Source organism: Sinocyclocheilus rhinocerous, unplaced genomic scaffold, assembly GCF_001515625.1.
Source record: "Sinocyclocheilus rhinocerous isolate Xijiao unplaced genomic scaffold, SAMN03320098_v1.1 scaffold827, whole genome shotgun sequence".
NCBI lineage: Eukaryota > Metazoa > Chordata > Actinopteri > Cypriniformes > Cyprinidae > Sinocyclocheilus > Sinocyclocheilus rhinocerous.
Genome location: NW_015633173.1, coordinates 585,429 through 603,945, shown reverse-complemented (window position 1 = coordinate 603,945; position 18,517 = coordinate 585,429). Strand labels below are relative to the sequence as shown.

The window sequence follows — 18,517 nt, the reverse complement described above, 5'->3', positions numbered from 1 at the left end:
CCATACAATGTTTTTTGGCTATTGCTACAAATATACCCCAGCGACTTAAGACTGGTTTTGTGCTCCAGGGTCACAAATGTGAAATTTAGAAGCAGAAAGACTGAAATAGTATTTTCTTGTAAAACATACTTCAGTAATCCTTGTTTTATTTACAACTTTGAAAAATTTTTTTTTTACAGTAAATAGTTAGGTTTGTCTTAAAAGATTTATGCATTTTCCCTCCAAAATGATTCTGTTACTATATTAATATTGAAATATTGAAATGAAGAATTACTTGATATCCTTATGGCGAAAAAAGATTTACATATTAATATTTAATATTAATATTAAATATTCATTAGTTATAATTAAAAGACAATAACAGCATCATTTTGGAGGAGGAATGCATAAATAAAACAAAGATTACTTAACTGTCAAATTTACAAGCAATTTCTGAGTCCGTATATGAGCTTTGAACTGAAGTTATAAATTAATGATACAGAAAATATTATGACATTTTGAAATCATTTATAGTTTAATTATTTTACATTGGTTCCAAATAAATTCATCTTCTCATCTTTTCATCAAAGATTCATCTTAAAGCTGAAGAACTGCTTGATATCCTTATAAAGAAAATGAATAGTAAAATTACTTCTCGAGGTTTCTGAAAAAGTGACTGTTGCACTCTAGAGTCAATTATTTTAACCAAAACATATTGCACTAACATTTTTTTTGACTATATTAAACATGAATATGTCTCAAATTGATGTGAGCTGCTGTTTTCAAGTACCAGATATAGTAAAGTTGTCCGGATCGGTACTATGGTACACAACAGTACTGGCCCCGAGCCCCTGCTGTGCAGCTGTGAGCGACAGGAAGTCATGCTCTGGTGGGTTCTCGTCCTTGACAGTCGAATCACTGGATGCCACACTGGATTTATTCCGATTGGCCAAGAAACAGGAACTTGGGTAGGCGGTGAATGTAGCCTTACTAGCATCTGTCAAAATGAAAAGATCACAGTTAATTGGGTTAAAGACATTTGCATATACACAACCATTGAAATGTTTGGGGTCGGTTAGAGATTTTTTTTTTTAATGTTTAAGAAATTTATAATTTTATTCAGCTAGGATGCATTAAATTGACCAAAAGTGATAGTAAAAAAACATTTATAATGTTACAAAATATTTTCTGGTCTTTTGAACCTGCTATTAATAAAAGAATCTTGAAAAAAAATTGATCACCGTTTCCACAAAAATATGCAGCACAACTGTTTTTAACACTGATAATAATAATAAATGTTTCTTGAACTCCAAATCAGCATATTAGAATGATTTCTGAAGGATCATGTGACACTGAGGACTGGAGTAATGATGCTGAAAATTCAGCTTTGCATCACAGAAATAAAAGACATTTTAAAACATATTACAATAGAAAACAGTTATTTAAAATCGTAATAATACTTTATGTTTTACAGTATTTCTGATCAAATAAATGCAGCCTTGGTGTTTTAAAATCATTAACAAATCCTACTTTTTTAACGGTAGTGTACAGTAAAATAAACTAATAAAAGTCCTACTAATATGCCAATAAATAAAACAAAATTATTAAGGTACCTGCACTCCTCATGTATTTCTCCAGTAGATTCTGAAGGTCTTGCTCTTTGTCGTTGTTGAATTGTGTTTCAATGGTTAGCAGGACGTACTCATCCAAAAGCATCCGAATGAGATGGAACGAGCCTGTCAGTAACATTAAACTAGGTTAAATTGTTTTAGCATATCTTGCAAAAATCACTTCTTTATTTTAATTACCATAATAATCAAAGGTATCTAACGTCTGATTAAAGTAGCTTCACTCAGCTGCACACAAACTCTGGCTTTGTCCAGAATAACACACTACTTGTACTATTTTTGCAGTACATGGTATAGTATTCCTGGATGACCCCAAAGTTGGGTTGAAACAACCCAACATTTTTTAGAGTGTATTATCAGGAATACTAAGAGTTTGAAATGCGACAAACCTTAATAACTTTCTGCTCGACTACTGAGTCCAGCCATTCAATGAAAGACTCCACTGTGGCATTTTTCCTCAGGAGGTCTTTCAACTCTTGAAACACTGAAATGGAGTCATCTAGCAGATAAGATGAAGAAATCATGAATATAGCTTGAGGCTCAGCATGAGATTTAAAAAAAAAAAACATCCAAATGTTTGACTACCATCCAACAGTAACTCACATTCAGAGTAGAAGTCTGAATCTTGGTCACTTGTAATTGAAAGGAGTGCTTGAGAACCAATACTGTTCAGATCCACCTTATCAATATCATTCACCATAGAAGTCACTACATTCTGGTCAAAAAGTGCAGGTCTTGCAATCTGAAAGGATGTAAATCCATGATAGTTTCACTTTTATTTAAAAAATGGCCAAAAACAAGATTTATTCATGTTTATGTATAACATATCTACCTGTGCAAGATGTAAAAATGAGGTCTGTCTCTTTAAGGAGGACACAAATCGTCGTGCTATCAGCAGTTTCTTTTCTGAGAGGATTTCCGGAAGATTCTCCAAGGAAGACACCATCCAGTGTTCCCAGTGCTTGGCAAAATTTCGAATATCTGCCAAAAGACTGGAGATATTTCCCCAGCATTGGGTTGTATTTAACCCAGCATTTTTTAGAGTGTAATGCTTTAGAAATTTAATAATATTTATGTGATTGACTTTCTTATTTTAAGATTTAAAGTCTAGGTTTGGGACAAGGGTACAAAAATAAAATGTACACATAACTGGCACTTGAAAAGACATACATTACACTCTAAAAAATGCTGGGTTAAATGTAACCCAGCGCTGGGTTAAAAAGGGACAAACCCAGCTATTCGGTTGTTTTAACCCAGCATTTTTTAGTGTACCAAGGTTTTTTGTTTTTTTTTGAAAGATTTTTTTTCAGCAAGGACATATAAATTGATCGAAAGTGGCAGTAAAACATTTATAACTTTACAAAAGATTTCTATTTCAAATAAATGCTGTTTTTTTAAACTTTCTATTCATCGGAAAAAAAAATCTTGGTTTCCACAAGCAGCAAAGCCATTTTTAATTGACCCCAAAACCTTTGAACGGTAATGTAAAAGTGCCCGTAGTTGAAGAAATATCCAGATATGGTTCACAGACACTCACTTTGTAGAGTATAGAGTCACACACACAGAAGATGTCCACGATAACTGGATTCTCTAGCAATGGCAGGAGATGTTCAGGCATTCCCTGCCAGAAGTGAAGCAGAAAGTTCTGGATCTGGAACAAATGGGATTGATTACTGTGTGTTTGTCTAGAATCTAGATGTCATGATAACATATTCTTCAAGAGCTTAAAATAGCACCTCCTCAAAGTTGACATTAATGGCATTGTCCAGAATGCACTGACAGTGAGTTTTGTACATCATAATCAATGTGTCGACCTAACAAATGAAAAGAACAGCAGAATCTAAGGTAAGTAAATTAGAAGTACCACATATAAACATCATTTTAGAAATCGACAGACCTTATCTTTTGAAACAGAATCCTGAAGCACTAAATGCTGTGCACTTGGGAATTCAGGTAAAAGAGTTCCTGTTTTAGAACTAAGGGAGTATTTCCTGGTGAATCCCCCCTGTGAATATTAAAGAGAAGGCATACAAGTAATATTATTCTGCTGTTGTAGATAGCAAAACATGACAACATTTTTTAAATATATAGGTACATATGCAATTTATGTAAAGGTCTCATATTTTGTAAGAACACATGAGTATTTCACCACTAAATAGTTATTAAGGGTCACTTTTATTCAGTCGATACTTTTATTCAGCAAGGATGCATTAAATTGATACCAATCATTGATGATAATAATAGCACCATATATCAGAATAATTTCTGAAGGATCATGTGACACTGAAGACTGGAGTAATGCCTGCTGAAAAATCAGCTTTGAAATCACAGGAACAAATTACATTATAAAATATGTTCAAATAGAAAACAGTTATTTTAAATTGCAATAATGTTTTGCAATTTTACTGTATTTTTGATCAAATAAATGCAGCCTTGGTGAGTATAAGAGACTTACAAAACATTAAAAAAAAATACCAACCCCAAACTTTTGAACAGTATATATCAATTTCCTGAGAATGTTGCGATACTAAAATTGAAGTGCAGCACTCATATTTCATATGAAAAATCATGATTGATTTCTATAGTAAAACTGCCAACCTCATTTTTTAGCTTGCTTCCAGAGAATCTGTGCAAAACACATAAGAGACATTACTGATATGATAAAACATTTAAATAAAATGTAAATGAATTATGAAAATAAACGTCAATAAATATAATGTGTTTCAGCGTGGGCATTGAAAAATCACTTGCATTTAGGGTTGCAAAGGGGTGGAAACTTTCCAAAAATCCCTGGAATATTCCAAAAAAAAATCCTGGAATGTTTCTGAAATTTACTGGAAATTTTCCACATTTTTGCAACACTACTTGCATTACAGTTTATTCAAAACATCCAAGGACTTGCGATTGTATGCTGAATTGAAGGGATGAAGGTCAAAACTAACCGTGTCAAACCTTTTCCAGAGTACACAGAGTGATAATACGCACTGCTCTCCTTGATTCCAATACCATAATAATGATACCTGAAAGACATTCAGAAGCCAAACACTGACAGCTTTAGACATAGCCATTTATGTAGTAAATTAAATAGTAATAAATAACATTTTCAGGCAGAAACCAGGCCATTTGGCTCTCGCTTACTTCGAATGGCCTCTGGTTCCAAGCCTTCGTGTTGTTAGAAGAGGAAATTTCTGCCTTATGGTCTGAAATGACAAGAATAGAGCTCTAATATATCGTATGATCGATCTCCATGAACTGTAACTACAAAATCAATAGCTATTTTTGTCTGATAAGCTGACAGTTTCCTAAAGAGCAACTAAAATACACCTAAAATGCAATAGGTTTCGGTAGAATAGGAATCAATTATAGAAGTTATAATACAGCACTGAGAATGTTTCTGATAACTGTTTGACATATAACTGAAGATATAAAAACTCCTCTTACCTTCCCAAAAGTGGCAGCACAAGCAGGATCTAATTTCTCCTTCCGACAAAAGTCTAAATAATGAGCGTAGAGGATGCACCGTGGCAGACAAACACCTTCGCAAACGATGTAATTTTCCTCAAGCCTAATAACACAACAGAACCCAAATGTAGTATCATTCTTTGCTTCCACTTTCCGTACATTATTTAAATGGCAAGCTTCATTAAAAGATGAAATGATGAGAGAGTACCATTGTAAAGTGAGTTGAGTCTGTTTCTTCTTGTCCTTGATGATCTGACTGATGCTTTTCTTTGGCACAGCTTGTTTCACAGAGAACGTCTTAGAATAATCAACGTGGCCCAGGACCTCTTCCGAGGAAATGCTTCCATTACTTTCATCAGCTTCTGCCAAATGAATAACATACATAGCTTTCAAACCGTGACGTGTGCCAAAACTATTCATAATGTATAATTGCTCAACGAACTGGCGACAGATTGAGAATTTCGAACTGAAAGCATAGCAGTAGTTTAATCAAAGCCTGTTTGAAAACAATTTACAATAAAGATGATTTCCCCACCTGATTTAATGCCAGAATCCTCCTCCTCATCAAGCCTGTCTTTGAAAAACATGTTTTTCCCGAGATTGTCTCGGTCAACAAGAATTGTAGCATGGAGGTCATCTGCGCTTTTGCAAGCTCTCTTTGTCTGCGACGCTTGTAGTTGATGAAACATGTCATTCTTCAATGGACTCCCTATATTTCTTTTCATTGGCATGTTCAAGGAGAAATTAAAAAGAAAAACTGGAATGCAAAATTAAAACCACCAAGTGAAATAATACAAAAAAAAGTGCCCCTCAAAATCTAAATTGTTAAAACATTCCAAAATCAACACAGCCCATTCTAATGTTTAGCAATGTGATGCATATATCCATTCCTGTAATGATTCGCATCTCTGAAGCGTCCCACTAAATCTCCGAAAAACATTTAAACAATTTGTCAACTATGTGTGTTGCTTTTCCTCTTTCCTCAGAAACAAATGCTCACAAAATAAACCTGTAGCATGATGGAAACTCTAAAAATAACCGTTCAAATATAACATTAATCCTGTAAAAGTTCATTAATCCAAGAACGGGCAAGATAACACCTTCCAGTCTTAATTAAAGCTCTGCTCTCTCTCTGAAATGGTGCGTCACAGAGGTGAGTGCCTTAAGGCCATTTATCTTATTTACAGAAGACTGGCAATGGATTCTGGGATTTAATGATTAACCAAGAGGGTTATCATCTTCTTGAAATCTGGTGCTGGTCTTGCAGCTCGGCTATTGACCCAATCAGAGCCAGTCAGCCTCCCCAATGTTACTCTGCCTTTCATTTACATGCATTCAAACACTATATTCAGAACATTTTGTTATTGCTGGTTTTATCTGCAACGGTGAGGAGTAGACTCCAAGAGGCTGGCCTTGTATTATAGGCAGAGTTTCAAAAAGCCATGTCAAATAAGTAGAAAACTGTGAAATGGCCAAATAAACACAAATATTGAACAATAAAAGAATGTTAGGTTTTAGGTGTTGAGTTGTTGTGGGACAGTTTTGACTGTAAACACCCCACAACATGCTGATATTTTGTGACAACGTGCCCCATTATTGCAACTTATAATTCAACTGTGAATCACTGGGAACTGGGAAGTTGAGCCACCCCTTGTTTCTAGGCAACATTAAACAAAATTAGTGATGTGACCACAAATATATTAAGAGTTATCCATTTTACTCACCTTGTGATGAAGAGGGCCCGCATGGAATAATTGGTAACTACATTTAAGTAAAAAAAAAAAAAAAAAAGCAAAACATTTTTTTTTGCTGTCCAAAGTGATTTTTTTTATGTTCAAGGTCTCGTGCTTCTTGTGTCTGAACAATTACAGACAAATCTGAAAAAATATCACACGTGTTTGTGCTTTAGGAAGTTATAATATGAGGCTATATTTTTAGCATGATGTTAGCTCTAAACTGGAGGATAATACAAGTTTGTTAAAATGGTAGGAGTGGGGTAATTTGAGCTAAAATTCCTGGGGTAAGATGAGCCAGGTATAAAGTATTATTTTTCTGTAATTCTACATTATACTTCATTAATTTTAGACCAAGCATTTTTAAATTTTGTTCTGTTTTGAACTCTGTTTTGAACTATTCTGTTCTGAAAATTTTTACATTTTAAATAGGCCTTGTTTATGAAAATTGCCCATTGAAGTTTTTATGATATTGTATTTCCCTGTAACATTTATAAGTGGGATGTTGAGTACTATTAGCCCAGTTCTGTAAGGTCAATTGCAGTTTTTTTTTTATTCTTCAATTTGAACTTTATTTTGTTCTGTTGATAATTTAAAAAATGCCTTCAAAATTGTGTATTGTATTTTTAAATAAAACTTTTAAGAAGTCATCCATCCATCCATTCCATTTTCCAAAGCTCTTTGTCCTTATTATCGTAGCAGGGAGCTGGAGCCTAAACCAATCATCTTGAGCCACAGGCAGGGAAACACACTGGATGGATGACCAGTCAATCACAAGGCTCACACAAGTCGTTTTTCCTTTGATATAGCATGAATCTATCAATCTCTCTTCCTTTGATATAGCATGAAGTGAAAATGTTCATAATCAATGGCACAGTATAACTCCATGTGGCTCAACTTACCCTCTCCCTAGGCTCAATTTACCCCGCACTGGGGGCAAGTTGAGCCAAGAACTTTTTTTGGCCCAGTTCTGTAAGGTCAATTGCAGTTTTTTTTTTATTCTTCAATTTGAACTTTATTTTGTTCTGTTGATAATTTAAAAAATGCCTTCAAAATTGTGTATTGTATTTTTAAATAAAACTTTTAAGAAGTCATCCATCCATCCATTCCATTTTCCAAAGCTCTTTGTCCTTATTATCGTAGCAGGGAGCTGGAGCCTAAACCAATCATCTTGAGCCACAGGCAGGGAAACACACTGGATGGATGACCAGTCAATCACAAGGCTCACACAAGTCGTTTTTCCTTTACACAAGTCGTTTTTATTGAATCTCTCTTCCTTTGATATAGCATGAAGTGAAAATGTTCATAATCAATGGCACAGTATAACTCCATGTGGCTCAACTTACCCTCTCCCTAGGCTCAATTTACCCCGCACTGGGGGCAAGTTGAGCCAAGAGACCACTTTTTTTGGGGGAAAAGCCATATTTGAAAGCAGTTTGTTTTATTGATGATCAAATTGATGTACAGTCAAACCAAAATGTATTCAGACACCTTCAACATTTCACACATTATCACAGTTTATTCGCTACAGTTTAGAAAATGGTAATAAAATATGACAAGAACTCAGAGTTAAACTGTGTCCGAACAAATTCATCTTGCTAATGTCAGATAACACTTAAGCAAAACATGGTCAGGTCAAAGCCTGAATAATTTTTGTTCCCAAATTTTTTGTCAATTTCACTGGTAGTCCACTGTATGAAGATTTTTTGGGTGTAATATGTCACAGTTTACTTTATTTTGCTATCCTCACTTATATAAATGAACTATAGTGTCCTGCACCCACTAGTAAAAAATATAAAAATATATATCTGGTGTCTGAATAATTGTTGGTTTGACTGTATATATTTAAGTTGGACCCATTACTGTCATGTGCTCACTTTAAACACACTTTAAGTAAAAACTGTCTCAACTCACCCAGCTCTCCCCTATATATATATATCAGTCTTCAATTTGATTTAACTATAATCCTGATGCCGGTGTGCTTTTATTAAGAGTAGCAAAAATATGCTAAAGCTTTAAAAAAAAAAAAAAAAAAAAAGGTCCTGCTTTGGAAACCAAACGTTTGTATAATTGGACAAAAGATTGAAAACCTACTATAAAAGTTACTGATATACAGACAACCTACCTGTGGGACAACTAGCCTCGGTCTTCCCTACATGTCATTTGTTAAAATATGCAGATGATTCCTTATTGGCTCACAAACGCAGCGTTCCGCTCAGCACGTGCCAAGGCCGCGTAACCTCCCGAAAACATGATGTGCGCGCGGAGAATCTTGTCAGATGAGAAGGTAAAAAACAACTCTATTTATAAATGCTACAGACAAAATGTTTGCATATAATACACTCGGTATTCATGGCTTCGGTATACATAAAAAAAACGCCGTAGAAAACTACTTTTCTACACAAATACACCTGAAGTCGAAAATCTGTCAGGTCGACTGTTGGTGTCATTCAGAGAATACTGATTAAACGATTCATAAATGATGAAATGCGAATAACTATGTACCGATAGAGTTTTTGCATTAACATATAAAGAACTGCAGTCGTCAGGTGTTACTTGCAACAATCTAGTGCTTCTTTATTTATGTGACGTGATCTTTCAGCTCAGAAATTGATAAAATAATCAGTGTACGATAAGATATGGTACTATTGCAGGTGCTTCAGTCCATAAATTAACATTAACTATGTGTTGTATATTAACGCTGTTTTATTAGTGTGTTGGCCTCCATCATCCCAAGCTGTGGCAGACGTGCACACTGCCTTTACATTTAGCACGACTGCATGGTTAGATTGGATTCAAATGCGTTGGAGTCGAATGGAGAGGTAAGGATCATGTTATTTAACTGGTGTTTCTTAAATATTCTGTAATGTGCATAGCTATATTTATGTAGTTTTTAGTATCAAATGATGTGCTACGGTCTTGTCTTGTTATGTATATGATCAATATACAAAAAAGTGTTTTCATTTTAGTTTTAGGTAATTTTAATTTTAGGTAATGCTATTTCATATAGCATTCAATTTGTTCTTAGTTTATTGAGCTTACTTGCAACAATAGGGGTCATTTAACAAAAATATGCACATTATGCACAGCACATTAAAAGAAGATTCTTTAGTATTTTCATTTAATTAATTTTTGTTCTATCTTGTGCATTTGCTATGAAACATTCTTTCTCTCATGCTTTCTGTCTTTTTTATCTTTTGAATTATACTGCAAGTGGGCTTGTATGACTTGTAAATGTTCACTTCCCCTGTTTTACATTGTGAGAGTAAAGCTTCATGCATTATTTTTTCTGGCAAAACTTTATTTGTATTTTTTTTTCTCATATTGATTTTAATTGCCCTGGCCACATCCAAATGCCCATACCGGGATGCCATTTTAATAACACCACTGCAATTTTGCGAAAACATGAGCCAACTATCATTTACCTGATCACAGATTTAAAGTACATGCTTTAAACATTTCAGAACGTTTACAAGGAATCTAACAAGATTTTCTGTATTTTAGGGCAAAAGAGGAGTCAAAGCTCCCTGCTCCGTGTGTTTTGTGGCCTGTGGAGCTGAAGCTGGCTCACATTGACTGCAGTCCTGAGGACACACTGGTACACTTTCAGGGCCAATATATGACCATCTGTGAACTGGACTACAACATTCTTCAAGTTGAAATTCAAAATGCTGTGAAATCGAAAGTTTCTGTTAAAGTTGGAGAACTTTGTCTGGTTGAAGATGCCGTGTCTGGTCACTGGTACAGAGGAAGAGTCCAAAACATCCAGAAAGATTTGTTCCATGTGTTTTTGCTGGACCATGGAGATGTGTTGAATGTTGGGCCCAGCCATTTGTCCTGTATATCTGACACACTGCTTATGCTCCCACCAAAGATTGTCTGCGGTTTCTTTGCCAATATACTGCCAGTCCAGAACCGATGGGACTGTTTGACAGGGAGTTATTTCTCTTCCTTGATAGGCAGTCAGATCAAAGGATATATCCACGCCCGTCTGCCGTACCATGTCCTCATACTTGAGGTTCCAGACATTAATTGTGACTTGTTAAAACTGAGGCTTGGGAGACATGTGGACACTAGTACATTTCTGCTACTAGTTGAGATGCTTATTGAGGAACCGATTCCACAAAGCAATGAATCTGTCCCAGATCTCTTGATTGAAAAGCAAATAGGGCAAGAATGTTGCCTCCAATCCTCAAGCCTGCTGGGCTTCGAAGAGATTCTGTCACTTAATGGCCCAAAGCTGAAAGTTGGTCGAAAAGCAAGAGTTATTGTAGCAGCAGCCGTGAACCCTAGATTATTCTATTGTCGACTGTCATCCATGAGCAAGGACCTACAAAAAATGTCAAACAAATTGGCACTTGCATGTGAATCAGACAGTGGTTCCCTAAGCAGTAAACCTCTTGAAAATCTCGGCTTGCTCTGTGCAGTCAAAGGGAAAGATGAAAAATGGCACAGAGGTTTTGTGCAATGTCTCCCTCTCAACTCTCAGGTCCGAGTTGTGTTCATCGACAGTGGCTATTGTGAATCGGCTAAAGTTGAAAACATCCTTCAGCTACCATCAGAATTCCTCTCAACACCAATCATGGCATTTCCATGTTCACTTTCATGCTTCGAAGAACAATATGAGACCATTAAAAACCAACAACTAGAGCTTCTCAGGACTGGGTTGCTGGGTAAAGCTTTGGAGGTTGAAATTGATGACTTTCGCAAAGATCAGAACTTCTACTTGGTCACATTGAGCAATGCTGAGAAGCACTCAGAGGAGCAAGCTGAAGTTAAACCGCTTGAAAGTGAAGTTTTTGACAGCAAGTCTAACTTCCCCCACAATGTCCTTGCAGAGATGTATGCAACAGAGATGAAAGCAGTCCAGACTTCTGATGCAGTTCCTAGTGAAGCAATACCTGGCGGTTCTCTTTTTGAGGGTTATGTGGTGCATGTACAGAGCCCAAAACATTTCTGGATAAGGACAAAAGAACAAAATCCTGATTTTGAAAACATGACTAAAGAAATGACTGATTACTTCAACAAACTACAGTTGAATGAGGAGGTTTTTGAAGACCCAGTGCCTGGTGCACTTTGCTGTGCAATGTATGAAAAAGACATGCATTACTACAGGGCTCTTATAGTAGATACTTTGGAAAAAGGAGCTGAGGTTTTCTTCATCGACTTTGGAAACACTGAAAAGGTGCCAAGCATGTTAATTAAGAAGCTCCCCAGAAAGTTTGCCATTCAACCAGAATTTGCACTGAAATGTGCTTTAGCACATGTCGTTCCAGTTGAGGACATCTGGACAACCACAGCATCCAACTTCTTTAGGCAAGTCACATCAGACAAAACTTTGATGGTTCATGTCATTCACAGGAAAAATGCCCAATATGTTGTTGATCTTTTTGTGAGAGGAGCTGAAAATAATACTAGCATTGCAACCATCATGACAACAGCAAAAATGGCCCTGGATTGGAGATACAACCCGGCATTAGCATCTGTTAAAGCAGAGACGTCATGTAAAGATAAGGGAAATGCTCTGAGCAAGAAAAAAATTAGAAAGGACAGTCATGTGGTGACCTTTTGCAAAGTCACTTCTTCTAGGCCCAATCCAAAGCATGTGAAACCAGAGTGTGAACAACAGAATCACATTGAAAGATGTACTCCTAGTGAGACCCCTAAACCGAAGGTCATTCCTGCTGACACTTTCAAACCGATGCATTACAAGCCTGGATCTGAATTAAGTGTCATTTGCTCACATGTAAATTCTCCATCTGATTTTTGGTGCCAAAACGAAAGCACAAAATTTGATCTGGATAAATTGATGGAAGAGATGCAGGCGTTTTACCAAACGCACACAATTGCGTTCAAGTCGCCTGCAGTATGTTGTGCTGTAAAGTCTCCGCAGGACAAACGATGGCATAGAGCATGCAGTTTAGAAGAAAAAAATGACAAACTGTATGTGATGTTGGTCGACTTTGGCATAATTATCCAGGAAAAGAAGCAAAACATCCAAGCTCTTGCCCCACAGTTCTTTGAACTTCATGAACAAGCATTTAGATGCACTTTGAACTTGATTGAACCTGTTGGAGGAAGTTCTTGGAGTGCAGAAGCATGCAATTTGTTCAGGGATTTTGTGTCTAAGGGTTCGCCCAGTATATGCAGAATTCATTCCCACCTTTATGAGCAAGGAAAAGGTCTCCTTAATGTGGTCACCATTCATACACCTTTTCAACAGGCCACCACATACCTTGTAGAGAAAGGCATTGCAAAGGAAATACAAACTCCGAAGCAGCTAATCTCATCAGCCCACTCTCGCTCCTTTGTTTACTCTTCTTTCAACATAAGTTCTGGAAGCGAAGAACTGGTACAAGTTACTCATGTTTGCAGTCCTTGGGAAATCTATTTTCAGCTTGACAGGAATACAGAGATCCTTAATACACTGATGGAGAGAGTTGCCGAAGAAAGTCAGCTCTTGACTGCGACATGTGAGGACTGCAACGGTAATGTTTGCCTGGCCAAATATATCTGTGACGGCAAATGGTACAGGGCTCTGACGCACCCTGTTCAATCCCATCAGCATGTGAGTGTGTTCTTTGTCGATTACGGTGATATGCAAATTTCTGAGAAAACAAATGTTATGCCAATTCCCACAACGGCAGTTGACGTATTGATGACACCAATGCAGGCTCTGAGATGCAGTCTTTCAAATGTTCCAGAGGGCGAACATTTGCCAGAAGTCAACACATGGCTCGAGACTGACATCCTCAACAAATCCTTCTGTGCCAAGTTTGTTTCAAGGGACAACAACGGACATTTTTTTTGTGATCTTTATGATGGAAATGTGCATGTCAATGAAAAAGTCAAAGAACTCATGTCAACTCAGGGTGTGGAAGAACATGATCCGGCTGTCAGCAAACCTGCCTTATATTCACTCAAAGAAGCAGCCGATGTTAACGTTTCAAACAGTAAAGTGAACTCCAAAGTGAGCAGACGTGGTAAAACCAAACATGTTGATAAGCAAACTCCAAAACCCACAAAATCTCCCAAAGCAGAACGCAAAGGACCAATAAAAGCAGTAAGGCAGGACACGCCCTGTTCTCTTAAAGTGATGCCGCCTCATCAGAGCTTGCCAAAACTTTGGGATCTTCCTGCTGTCAAAATGAAACCAGGTTCTAAGGGTGTGGGTTTCATCTCTCATTGCAATACTGTTAGAAGCTTCTTTGTCCAGATGGAAGAAGATGAATCAAACATCCTTCAGATGGGTGAGGAAATAAACAGCACTGTCTTCAAGGATAACTTGAAAAATGTGGAAACCGAAGTGAAAGTAGGGGACCTCGTTGTGGCTGAATATGAAGAAGACTTGGCTTTGTACAGAGCTGTTGTCACCAATGCATCATACTGTGGCCACTTAGCAGTCGAGTTTATTGATTACGGCAATAATGCAACTGTCGACAGGAAGAATGTTCACATGCTATCCAAAACGTTTTTGTCTCAGCCTAGATTGAGCACTCCATGCACGCTTGCAAAACATTACTCTTTTGAAAACCATGACTCTTTTATCAAGGAAGCAGTTGGTAAGACTTTAATGGTTGAATTCATTCGAAAGCTTGAAAATTCATGGGAAGTGAGGATCGAGATTTTTGAGGATGGCCACGTGCATGGGGAATCAAAGTATGATGGTGATCAGAGCAAAGATGTAGATTTGACGAGTCAAGACAAATTTCCAAAAGTGTCCCAGAGCAAAAATGAAACCGATTCTTACATCCACAAGGCTAAAGCAGTTATAACCTTCCAGCAAAAGACCAAGCCATACACACAACAACGCAAGTCTGAACTTGGAAACAATCAGACAGTTGCAACAAAACAAATGAAGAAAGTAGCCACTTTCTTACCGACATGCATCAAAACCAAAGAGTTTTTGAGAAAGAGAGGAAGAAAGAGAAAGGTTCTCTCCCAACCACCATGTGTGACAAGCATTTCAGTGACAAAAAATTCAAGTACGTTGCAGGAAAATGTTTCTCCTTATAATGCTAATGACCTTGAAACCTCTAAGTCACCTGTTGGTGTTGCTCTGCAAGATGTGAAAGACAACGAGACAGTGAAAAGTGAAAAGTCGCTTGTTGTTGACGACCATCCTCGCTTCCCAGACAAGTCTTCAAAGAGCAGTTTGGATCGACCACAGACTCTGTTCCAGGCCCCTGTCCAAATGAACTTTGAATATAAAGGATTTGCAGCAGCAGTCACAACCCCGTCCGAATTTTACGTCATTCTTGAAGACCTGCTTTTGATTGTAGATACAGTCTCTGCCATTCTTGAGAATCTTCCCGAAGTGTTGGCGCCATTACCAGAGGTTCATTTTGTTCCAGGTGCGAGCTGTTTGGTAAAATCAGCGGAGAAGAAAAAATGGTGCAGGGCAGAGATCGTGCAGTGCGATTCCACATCGGTGCTCATGAACTTGGTTGACTATGGGCAGTATGTAGTTCTGTCTCAGCAGGATGTCGGCCAGCTAAAAAAACTTCCAGAGGAGCTCAGTAGATTACCTAAAGTCACCTACCATTGTTTACTGAGGGGAGTTAAGCCCAAAGGCCAGGACTGGTCTGATGAGGCCATCGTTTTCTTCCAGAACTGTATGTGTCATAGCAACCTTCAGATACGTTTCAGACAGCATGTTTTTGAGACACAGTGGGAGGTTGACATTGTCACTGGAAGGCGAAATCTCGCAAAAGAGTTAGTAGATGCTGATCATGCCATGTATATCGATAATATGCTTGGAATCAGGTTTCAGCAAGAGCTAGGACCCAATAGAGAGCCTAAACAAAACTTCACCAGCAGTGTGAATGTTTTATCCATAATAACTGAGCACACAAGCAAAGCCGAATGTTCTCAACCACTCTTTTCAAAGGAGTCCATGTTTGATCAAAAGTCATCTCAAGATTCTGTTGGGAAGCAAAATGCACACCCTTTGAACAGGAGTGAAGATTTTGGACCTGCGGAGCGGGCAACACTTAGTACATCAGTTATCAAACAATGTGAGTGAGAATGATGATAAACCAACTATGATCTATTGTATTCATTTAACTTTCTTTTCTGTCTTTATGATCTGCAGTACATAGTCTACCAGTCAAATGTTTGTACACTTACTCAATTCTTAATTAGGGGTTAAATACTGAAGAAAGGTACCTTTTAGATGGTTACAGTGTTTTCAACAATCTCTTCTGGTTGAAATAATTTAACAGGATTATAGAACAGAAGTTTTTTCTGCAGATATAGTTTTCTTTATTGTTTTAAGTTCTAATGTTGTATTACAAATGGATTATTTTGTAAATATTATGTAAATATAAATTTTACTGCATATTATTTTATAATACATAGGGCAGATATATTACAAAATTAAATTAAATTTACTTTTCACAATATCTATGCCGATAAAAATGAAAATAAAACACGCAGACATACACAAAAAGAATATCGGTCGACCTCTGCTTATAGCTTACGAACTCTTTGGTCTAGAAACACAGTTATTTTTCTTTTGGTTTGTCTTATAATCTCAAATACTGTAAATTGAGTTGTAGTGCTGCTGTTGTTAAAACATGTTTAATTTAAAAGTTAGCTAGCTTACATGATTTTCAGACCAAAAAAAAGTTATTTATTGCAACAGTTACTGAATCACAAAGTAATAATTCTGACTACGCAGTTGACCGAGTCAGTCAAGTTGACTGTGTTGACTATACTAAAAAAACTATTAGGTTGTATTTTTGCAGTGCTTTGTCATTAAAAACAAAGCTTAGTAGGTGTCATTGCTACAGTGCTTTCTTCTGAGCAGTATTTAAAGTTTGGTGATAGTGTCACCTACAGGTCATAGATCATATTGGAAAAAAATATCTTGGGCCATATAGAGTAAAATGATTCAAGAAATAAATTCTTAATTTTTTTCTCTAAATATAAATATAAAATCAAGTGTGTCCACTTGACTTTTGACTGGTAGTGTTTAATAAAGACTAAGTCATCAGATTCTTTCTTTCTATGCATAGATCATTTCTGAATTTCACTGTTCAGCTAAGTCACACCCTGAATAATTCACATAGACAAAGTCTTTACAGTATTCAGATATTTAAAAAATACCGTATTGACCCGAATATAAGACGATGTTTTTTTCTTGGAAATACATCTGAAAAAACGCGGTCGTCTTATATTCAGGGTCTAGACTTTGACATGTCAATAATACACCCACAACAATAGGTGGCGCCAAATACGCATAAAACGAGTGTGCCATGAAATACGTAATGTAATGCGTGTTGTAAAGATCGCGAGTAAAAACAAAAGAAAAAGAAAACCTTACAGCTGCATGAGTCGTGACTGTCACGTTAGCCTGATGGGACCAAACTCCCTTTGTGATTTTAAAACGTAAGACAGTACCCAGATTTGAAGACTACAGTAAGATTTAACTTCTACTGTTAATAAGACTTTGGTAGGCTACTATTAGATGGATAGCCTAAATGTCCTCATTCAGATGGGCTACCTGTTTTTTTTTTTTATGGTATATCAAAAAGTGTATATTTTTTAAATGTGATTGTTGGTACATTTTACCAGTTTTTACCATACTTTCAAAACAAAAATTAAAATAGGAAAATATGCAATATAAAAATAATTGAAGGCCAAATATGTTTTACTGAGAAAAAACAAGATTTGGTTTTAGAAAAGGTACATCTGTCTTTGGTTTTGAGACTTTAGTCTTTGCAACTTCAGGGATCTTATCTATGCACAATCAGCTTGTAACACTCCAAAGAGAAAGGAAAACTTGAAATCGCATCATATGACCCCTTTAAAGCTTTACCCGTTTCTGTTATATGCAACTACTTTTTTTTTTTAATTCAAGAAAATAACTTGTGGCTTAAGTATTTTATTTTTTATTTCATAGGTGAGCTGATGTGAGACGGCCTATGCTTCGTAAGTATTAAAATTTAGATTCTTTTTTTTTTGTAATATTGAGTATGTAGATAAACACAATTTTCCAATTGGTTTATTTCAGAACAGAGAAGCTGGCGAGTTACACTCGATATTGCACTTAAAGAACAGTCCAGCTTTGGAATGGCTTGAATTAATTGTTTATTTTCATTTTTTTGATTCAGTAGTGATGTTCTATAAGTGTGTTTTGTAGAAATGGAGCATTTTGTTTTATGGAGTACAATTTGTATTGTTCAAACATTATAGTCACAGTAAGATCTTAAAATCGTAAGATTTTAACCATGAAAATATATCATATTATTTTGATGAAAAAATCTAGTTCTAGAACTAAAGACTGGATTTCCAGCTTTTTGGCAGGTCTTATTTATCTATAAATGGACATGTGACTGATGAAATATACAGTCGGTTTATTGATGGCTGTGTTGGCTATGATGGCTTTAAGTTCTGAACAGCAAAACTTTATTTAGTAATTAAAAGGATTGACATTTGACCTCTGTTTGATTGTGATGTTTAACCCAGTGTTGTTTTTTGTGAGTGAAAATGTTCTTTCTAGTTCTGTTGGAACACACAATAAAAAGATCATCTTCAGATGTTGTGTAGGAGCTGTGGAAAAAAGGTTATTGTCAGAAGTGGGATTCGAACCCACGCCTCCAGGGGAGACTGCGACCTGAACGCAGCGCCTTAGACCGCTCGGCCATCCTGACTGTAATTACATGGTTATTACACACCATTATAGCTATTACAGTATTACGAACATACATT

The 18,517-nt window shown here is 36.5% G+C and overlaps 2 protein-coding genes and 1 non-coding gene across 3 annotated transcripts in view; 1 reads left to right on the top strand and 2 right to left on the bottom strand.

Moving 5' to 3' along the window:
* LOC107743320 (DNA-binding protein RFX6-like) overlaps positions 1-5,453 on the bottom strand; it is a 7,922-nt gene extending 2,469 nt beyond the window's left edge. The window contains exons 1-14 of the mRNA XM_016556490.1: positions 5,278-5,453; positions 5,049-5,172; positions 4,746-4,807; positions 4,550-4,627; positions 4,206-4,233; positions 3,505-3,612; positions 3,344-3,421; positions 3,141-3,258; positions 2,933-2,962; positions 2,440-2,615; positions 2,211-2,349; positions 1,993-2,106; positions 1,593-1,715; positions 770-976 (exon numbers count right to left, since the gene is read on the bottom strand). Of these exons, the coding sequence (XP_016411976.1) occupies positions 770-976; positions 1,593-1,715; positions 1,993-2,106; positions 2,211-2,349; positions 2,440-2,615; positions 2,933-2,962; positions 3,141-3,258; positions 3,344-3,421; positions 3,505-3,612; positions 4,206-4,233; positions 4,550-4,627; positions 4,746-4,807; positions 5,049-5,172; positions 5,278-5,453 (1,561 nt within the window). The remainder of the gene's footprint in view (positions 1-769; positions 977-1,592; positions 1,716-1,992; positions 2,107-2,210; positions 2,350-2,439; positions 2,616-2,932; positions 2,963-3,140; positions 3,259-3,343; positions 3,422-3,504; positions 3,613-4,205; positions 4,234-4,549; positions 4,628-4,745; positions 4,808-5,048; positions 5,173-5,277) is intronic.
* Positions 5,454-8,936: 3,483 nt separating this feature from the next.
* On the top strand, positions 8,937-18,439 carry tdrd15 (tudor domain containing 15). The gene is made up of 5 exons (XM_016556474.1): positions 8,937-9,089; positions 9,516-9,624; positions 10,307-15,819; positions 17,709-17,737; positions 17,820-18,439. Exons 2-4 carry the CDS (start codon positions 9,602-9,604, stop codon positions 17,720-17,722), a joined length of 5,550 nt encoding a protein of 1,849 aa, XP_016411960.1. The 5' UTR covers positions 8,937-9,089; positions 9,516-9,601; the 3' UTR covers positions 17,723-17,737; positions 17,820-18,439.
* On the bottom strand, positions 18,377-18,459 carry trnal-cag (transfer RNA leucine (anticodon CAG)). The gene has a single exon. It is a non-coding gene; the product is annotated as a tRNA-Leu (tRNA).
* Positions 18,460-18,517: the final 58 nt, after the last annotated feature.

Coding starts and splice junctions, on each gene's coding strand:
- tdrd15 (XM_016556474.1), top strand. CDS start 9,602: ATGCGTTGGAGTCGAATGGAGAG. Junction 9,625..10,306: donor CGTTGGAGTCGAATGGAGAG/GTAAGGATCATG, acceptor TCTGTATTTTAG/GGCAAAAGAGGAGTCAAAGC.